Source organism: Halictus rubicundus, chromosome 1, assembly GCF_050948215.1.
Source record: "Halictus rubicundus isolate RS-2024b chromosome 1, iyHalRubi1_principal, whole genome shotgun sequence".
Taxonomy (NCBI): Eukaryota; Metazoa; Arthropoda; class Insecta; order Hymenoptera; family Halictidae; genus Halictus; species Halictus rubicundus.
This window is the reverse complement of record NC_135149.1, coordinates 31908812-31917450: the sequence shown is the minus strand read 5'-3', so window position 1 is coordinate 31917450 and position 8639 is coordinate 31908812. Positions and strand designations below refer to the sequence as shown.

General features: G+C 39.4%; 1 protein-coding gene across 1 annotated transcript in view; it reads left to right on the top strand.

Moving 5' to 3' along the window:
* Positions 1-2470: 2470 nt before the first annotated feature.
* LOC143361329 (trehalase) overlaps positions 2471-8639 on the top strand; it is an 80337-nt gene continuing 74168 nt past the window's right edge. Inside the window, exon 1 of the mRNA XM_076800660.1 lies at positions 2471-3097. Within this exon, the coding sequence (XP_076656775.1) occupies positions 3000-3097 (98 nt within the window). The 5' untranslated portion in view covers positions 2471-2999. The remainder of the gene's footprint in view (positions 3098-8639) is intronic.

Sequence of the window (8639 nt, the reverse complement as noted above, 5' to 3'; positions counted from 1 at the left end):
ATTGGTCAGGATTTCGAAGGAAATGCTACAAGTGCTCTTCACGACTTTTTCATCTGAGCCTGTAATAAAAATTTAAAGAAATAGAGAATTGACGGTCAGTAAAGTAAATTTGTATTTTTAATAAATTCAACAACTTAGGAAACGGGGTCTAACAATTCAGAATTAACAACAGGATCAATTCAAAGTGACTAAGTGACTGCGACTACACTGATGCGACTATTAATACGGTTAGTTTTTGACAGCAGCGATCGCAATGTCCTTACCACATTTATGCCCGAGGGCCCTTCGTGGGCGTAAACATTGTTAACCAATAGAATAGACCAGGGAAATGCGTGAGCGGTTGCTCCCTAATTCATTTTCCTCGGGTGGTATCGAGGCTGACCCGAAGAGGTAGATCCATAAAAATACTGGGCGTTTCACGAAAAATATACCCTAATAATTTAGCTTAAAAAACTGTAATTTTAATGAAATCTTCAGAATGTATAAAACTAACATAAATCTACATAATGTATTTTTCCAATTTTCGCGATATCAGTAAATTACAATTTTCTAAAAATTGTCTTCACACATTATGAGTCACTGACTTGCCAAATCGATTGACTTCATAAAACAGGAAGTAGAGAAATGTGATGAAATAATATACACATGGCTGAACCAAGTGCTTCGACACTTAATTTAGCAAGCTAGTTCTTCTAAGTTCTTGAATAAACTCAAGCCATGATGTCCACTCTTAAAAAAGTTACGTCATTTTATATGGTGTATGGAGTCTGACTGACTGTAATTTGTAAAGACTTTTTCGAGGGGTTTTCAACAGCATCGACAATTTCAACAAATCACCTTGAACTTAAGCTAACAATTTCATTTATAACTTAGAAAATTCAAATGATTGAAAATTATTTCAATTTTAATAACCACGTTCCTTTTCTGCCGAACTGAATATGTACCGAATTGTTTAAGAAACTGAAAATCTGGCTTCAGAGTAGCGCACTCAACAAGTATCAAAAAATTTGCAAAATACACTTTTGACACAATAAAATTCAATTTTCGAGAACCTGGAAAACCTGTTTCCCACGCTTCGCATGTACAGTGACTCACGAAAGCATTTGAACACTTACCATGAAATACTTACAGAATACAATACTTACAGAAATATTATTAACATTATAAATAAGTATGACTCTCTAGAATCTAGATGTTTTACCGTAGCACGCAACTTTTTCACTTTCATTTCAGTATTTGCTTGCTCCAAACAAAACTGCGTCCGTCCGATCCAAAAACGTTAAATTTCAATTCGTCTGAAAAGATTACTTTATTCCAGAATGCATTATTTTTACTAATAAATTCCTCGGCGAATTTTAATCTCTTTTTCTTATTAATATCACCAATGTACGACTTCTTTCTAGGAACCCTGGCATGATAATCATTTTCAGCACTCTTCTACATAATTCTGGATTTACATCTTTCTTGAAGTAATCTCTAACTATCGTCGCAAGTTGTGTAGCAGAAATCTTTGGATATTTTTTTATTTCACCGACCAAAGCTCTTTCTTCTCTTTCAGCTAGTTTTTTTGGACGGCCTGAACGATACGTGTTTTTTACAGTTCCTTCAGATTTGGATCGTTTAAGAATATAATTGTAGATCTATTTATATTTAATAATTTACTTATTTCACGTCTTTCCTTCGTTACGCCACACTTCGTTACGTTCACAATTAATTTTCTCTCATTTTTAGGAATTTGGGACACATGTTCGATAGAATATTTGACCACGAATGCTAGACTATGACGGACGCACGTAGACCAACAGTGAATGTTTGCATTCGGTGCCTGAAAAACTTTGTTTTCATTCATTCTAGAGCTCATTTCTGCGTGTTCAAATACTTTTGTGGCATCAGCAAAGTTTATGTTTGCGAGAAATAATTCATACATATTTCGATTCAGTTAAAATTCGACCTGTATAATCTACAGAGTCATACCAATTTACAACGTTAATAATATTTCCGTAAGTATCGTATAACACAATAAAGTATTTCATGGTAAGTGTTCAAATACTTTCGCGAGTCGCTGTACTTCGTCTCCTGTTACAACAGACCCGATGGGAATTTTCGCGGGAAAAACCGATTATGATCGATGACTGAATCGTTACTCGGCAAGAATGACACATCCACGAAGACGAACAGTTGTGTATTGGGATTCCATTGTCGGCAAATTTTCGTCCGAGTCATTCGAAAAATCGACCACACCGTGCGACTTGCCTCGCGGCGCGGCGCGGCGCGGCGGCCACGACTCTGCGCGTTCAGCTAGTTCCGTCGCGGGAGGAAGCGCCGCAAAAACAATAGCCGGCAAAAAGCCTTTCGCCTTCGTCGCGACGATAAGCGCGGTTTAATCGGCAGCCAATCAGGCCGGGGGAGTGTTCCGTTGACAGACCAATGGACGTCGAGCCGTTATCAAGCCGTCCGACGCTCATATAACAGATCGGCGAGTCCTGGTGAGTCCAGTGCAGAGGGTCGGAGGCGAGTACCGGATCAGAGATCGTCTTCGTCCGCTCCATCGGTATTCATTCCCGTCCCAGGGTGTCCTCTTTTTCGCCGGCTTGTCGTCTCGATCATTCGCGATCTCGCAGGCCGCTCTCCTTCGACGTGGACAGGCGGGTCGAGCAGGTCCGTCGAACTGTGTGCTGTTTCAGCGCTGAGAGACAGCACCCGAGCACCGAACTCTGCTCGAAGGAAGGCCAAACGCGATCGTACCTATTCGTAACTGGTGCGCGGCGCCGTTTCGTATCAGTCGGTCCGCTGATCGTCGCGCTATTCAGCCGCGCGCGCGCGAGCGAGTAAGGCCCGCTTGAATCGGCCCGGCTAACTTCGCAGGAGCACCAAACTAACCGGGCTTAGAACAACCTGAGTTCGCCTCCTAGCATCGAGTCGCTGCCGCCAACCTAACACCTAGACATCTGGATACCTGGACACTTGGACACCCCCGCGGACAATCTACTGGAAGCACGATGATACTCGGACGATTGATCGTTGTTTTGGCCGTGATCGCCTTGACCAGTGCCGCCTCGATCGGACATGTCACCCGCAAGGCCAGGGACTGCAATAGGTGAGTGAAAGGGAAACGGAGAAGGTGCCCCAACCCAACCTCTGTCGCGATCGAAACACGCTCGTTCTCGCTCGATTATGCGTTTCTTCGGCCGTCCGGTGGGAACCAGGTTTCGCGGGTTTCGAACACAACACGAGTTGTCAGTTCTACGCCAGTGACAGAATTCTCTGCGCCGTCGAGGTACTGAACGATTTTACATGGTGGTTCGATCAGTGTGACCCGCGAGATCTGACGTCGATTCGGCACCCGATTCCGATCGATCTTTTCGAGTTTTTATAACGGCTCCGTTCCTACGTTTCTTGCTGTCTCGATCACGGTTCTCTGTAGTCTGCGAAATGTCTTCGGGTAGAGTTCATGCTAAAGGTACCGAACGCTGGAAAACGTTCCATTAATGGGAATGTACTCCTCAGAGTCTTGCACTATCTTTGCTCCAGTACGTGCACGAACAGATTTAGTTATTTAACACTTGGTTTACGGAGCACTAAAACTATTTTAGATTACTTTGTAAAAATAACGAGAATGTGCTGCCCAAATTTTTAGCCATTTTCTTTTGAATAACATATACCCAAAGAAATAAATTTGTTGAATAACTCTTTATGAATGTGTGTTTAGAATTGTTTACATATACCCAAAGAAATAAATTTGTTGAATAACTCCTTGTGAATGTGTCTTTACAATTGTAAATTACAAATGTTAGAACCCGTTATTTTGACGGGTCCCGTAAACTTAGTGCTAGTAACAGATATATGTATTTATTTAATAACTTTCCACAGTAGTATATCTACAATTTCAGCAATCACTATCGTTAATTGAAAAGTCTGAAGTGTGTCTTTGTACCTGTTCCGTGGAGTAGCAAATAGTGTTGGAAAAATGGAACAAAGAAACGTCATTTATTTCTTGACAACTATGCTATCCCTTGTGATTACATACATAACAGTCATACTAATTTCTAAATTGCAACAAATGTGTAGCTTTGGAAAGACGTCAAATAATTTTGAGTGATTTTTATCGGCAACAAAAAAATGAAAAATCTGAAATAAATCATTTTGAGCAGTTCGGTAAAACTAGTGTTGGAAAAGTTTGAACAAAGAAACGTCATTTATTCCTTGACAACTATGCTATCCCTTGTGATTACATACATAACAGTAATACTAATTTCTAAATTGCAACAAATGTGTAGCGTTCGAAAGACGTCAAATAATTTTGAGTGATTTTTATCGGTATCCAAGAAAGGAAAAATCTGAAATAAATCATTTTGAGCTTTAGGTATATCTGGTGTTGGAAAAAGTTTGAACAAAGAAACGTCCCTTTATGATTGTTGATTGTGCTATGCACAGTGGTGGTAATGTATACACGAATGTGACTTTCTCCGTGCAAAATTCAAGACTGTAACAAACGTGTGGGGAACGTGTTGAATGAATTAGATTTTGTGGGACTTTTATGGTTGCTGGATAGGCAGTCAACGTGTTAAACGCTGCGGAACGCTCTTGGCCCAGAAACTTTTATCTTTCCTGCTGTTAGGTTTTGACGGATCTTTTCTTTGTCTTCTTATTTACTTTGATGTTATGTTCTCCCATTGGAGGAGTCCTTTAATATGCAACATGGCGTCGGGCACGGTTCCGGTTATTAAAAAACGAAGGAAATGCAGAGTTCGAATGTTTTAATTGTCTTCAAGTTTTTCTGTCGTCTTGGTTATTTTCATCTCTCCCATTCAATTATGATTTATGCGTTCCGCAATTTTTCAATTTGCATAAATTGTAACTTTCGTTCGAGCTAGAACTCAACTATGTTGCATTCGATTTTGTCTTTGACTTTATTTCATCGATTATTTCAACTTTTCTTTGAGTAGCGTTAAATGATTAGGATGAAAATCTTACTCTCTCGAATACTCTCGAATGTTTAGAAATTCCCTTTTCTTTCAAAGTTGAGTTTATTAATTTATTTTTAAGAATTTGCATGACTGCTACAATTTCCCAGTATTCCGGTCGTTCATCAAAAAGAAAAGTTAACTTGCTAAGTAAATGACGGATTACCTATATCTCACACCTTCTGCGTAAAAGACTTCAGCCATTACTCTTACTATACAGGACATTAAGTGTAGAAAACGATACTTAATACTCCTTTAAACGTCCTCTACACATAGCGCCAATAAGTTGACGTTCGCATAAAACAGATCGACCCTTAGAATAACTGCGTGCAATTAAAAATTGTTCAACGCTGTAAAAGTGCCCCTAATGTTGCCAACATTAATATATATAAAATCTCATTTTTATTCACTTGAGATAATTACCATGTTCATGTGCAAACAATTACTTACACATGTATCGCGGTGAATAATTTGCGGTTCGCAGAACAAAGTTAAAAGAAAGTTAGAGAATTACACGTGGCAGTGATCTCGCTTAAAGCATAGTCGCTTCAATCATCCATGGCATTTAGAAAGTCATAGGATTCCAGAATAAAAGTAACATCGAGCCACAGGCTGCGTCGTTCACACCGGACGAACTTCCAATCGGAGAGAAGAAATTTCCACACATCGTGGCCTATTAGTAATTAACTCCGGACTTCACTGCGACTCGTTCGATACGTAACAATAACCGGGAGAGTCTTGGGAGTCAGTGCCCCGTAAATATATCGCGTGATAACGCCTCGGAACGAATTTAACACCGTTAACATGTTTACATCGGTCCGCACCGCCGACTGTTTCTATTTTTATGGGTGACATTTTCCTTTCACTTTATTCAGTAAAATCGCTTCGACTCTGTCGGCGCGCTGCATAAGTTACTCACTATTAGACAGATACGGCAATCGAATGACATTTATACGTACCATTAATTACGAATATGCCGTGGCCGGTGCTTGCGGACTCCATTAGCGACAACAAAATAATCAAATTTCATGTTCCTTCTCGATAGTTTCTCAACAGACATGTTACAGTCGCTGGTACGCAGATATGGCAATCAGATGACATTTACGCGTCCCATTAATCGGGAAGATGCTGTTACCATTCGAGATAACGAGAGGAAAAGATTGTCAAGAATTCGTTTCCGTTTAAAATTGTTTCGTAAACAATCAAAATCGCGGCGAAAACATGCGAATTTGTCGAATCACAGCTTATTTGTCCATCGCCGGTTCGTCAATCACGATTGATAAAGCCTCCGCGCGGATCAATTAACGCATGCACACAGAGTGACTCGATATCTTGCTGAAATGCCGCAGGGATAGATCAACGCTTCGGGAATTTTACTTCTCCGAACGCGTATAGTGAATTTATCGCGACTATGGCGACTCTGGTGTCTGTGCAAACTTCGGAAATCATAGATAAACTCGACCTCGCGGAACGATGAATGAAAGAAGCATTTCAATATCGTCGATGTAATATCCCCTCGCGTCGATACAGGATGCGCGCGGAGAGAAACATAATGTCGCAACTTTTCGAGTGGGTCTCGACGGAAAGTACACACGGTGCACCGGTTTCCAGTATTTACGCAAACTCTCCGATAAAAGAGAAAAAAAAGTAGCAGTTTGTAATTCATATATATATAATCAAAGAGCCATAATCTCCGCGACGCGTTCGAGCGTCCGGCCAATTAAACCCGCGATTTTTCTTCGTTATCTGCACCGCTACGCTAGAGGAATGCGACACGGGACGTTTCGCGTCGAAATTACTCGGCCATATTAACGTTGCGTTAATTGCTCACATTTCATCAGTTGAGCGTCTCTCGCTAATAAAAGCAGATTCGTTCTGCAAGTGAAAAAGTATATAAAGTGTTAGTAGTACGAGGTATACTTTATATTGCTAATTCGTTTGTGTGTAACAATGAATCACAAAACATGCTTTGCTTTTTTCAGTCGTTGTCTTCGCGCTCATTAAAACGAACGTTACTTCAGTAATATTGACCGTTTATTTTTGAAGCGGTGCAAGTCTACTTGTTTTTTTTTTTTTTGAGAAGAAAAATTATGTGATATCTAATTAAAAGAAAAAATCGACTTACAGCACATTCAAAATAAACGGTCCAATTATTGGTTCTGTTGAAAGACATACACTACCGTCCATAAGTATTTGGACACCTTTTGGACAACTTTTTTTAAAATTGGTCCAAATGACTTGAATCTTTTTTAAATGTTAGACCGACTAGTTTGCTAGAGAATGACCAAACAAATGTTTTTCTAGATTGCAATTGGTTGGAATGATAAATAAATTAAATTAAATTATGTTTTTTCAACTTTTTCATCCGATCTTATGACGATAATTTAAAAAATGCGTTTTGTAGATTTCGATAACTTATATGCATACTGAAAATTTCCTAAAAATCGATCAATGTTGCAATGAGCTACAAACGTTTCAAGATGATCACATAAGGGCGAAATTCCCTGGCAAGGTCGAAAATCTGTGACTTTCACCCTGAAACTCTCATTTTTAAGTTGAAAAATCATTATTTGTTTATTTTTTTATCATTCCAACCAATTGCAATCTAAAAAAATATTTGTTTAGTCATTCTCTAGCAAACTAGTTAGTCTAACATCTAAAAATGATACAAATCTTTTGGACCAATTTTAAAAAACTTATTCCGCTTGAAAAGGAGTCCAAACACTTATGAACGGCAGTGTAAGTAATCAATTATTTGCAAAGAATTTGTTTTGTCTTTAGTTTAATACCGATCGTCGAAAAGGAAACACGTATTTTTTTACAGTTTTCGGTAAAACAACCTGTATTGAAAATATTCTAATAATATTTTTTACAACCCTGCAATAAAATGGCGGCGTCCGTACCTTCCGAGGATCGTATTCGCCATTGCATACTTTTTCATTTTCATGCGGGATTTAATGCAACGGTGACAACAAAGAAAATTTGCGATGTTTATGGAGATGTATCGAAGGTCAACAAGTGTCAACGTTGGTTCAAAAGATTTGCTGCTGGTGATTATAATCTCTCTGACAGGCCTCGAAGTGGACGACCAGTTGAATTTGATGATGACACCCTAAAATCTCTAGTGGAAGCTGATCCGAAATTAAGTATACAAGAATTATCGAGAAGCCTTGGGTCCGCATGGTCAACTATACAAAGGCACCTACACGAAATGGGAAAGACATATAGGCAAGATATGGGTACCGCATCAATTATTTGAGACCAACAAGAATATTCGTCGATCAATTTGCACTTGATTGCTATCCAGATTTCGTAGAGATCCATTTCTTAGCAGAATCGTTACCGAAGATGAAAAATGGATTCTTTATGATAACATAAAGCGTTCCAAGCAACGGCTTTCTGCAAATCAAACCGCAATATCAACCCCTAAACCTAGCTTATCACTTGGAAAGGTGTTACTGTGCATTTGGTGGGACTATCGTGGCATAATTCACTTTGAGTTGTTGAAACCTGGAGAAACAGTTACTGCTGAGTTGTATCGTCAGCAATTACAACGGCTGTATTCAGAACTATTGAAAAAGAGGGCATCTTTGGTCCACGGAAAAGGTGTAATACTGCAAATTGACAATGCCTGGCCCCATGCAGCGAAACTCACTCAGGAAAAAATCAAAGAAT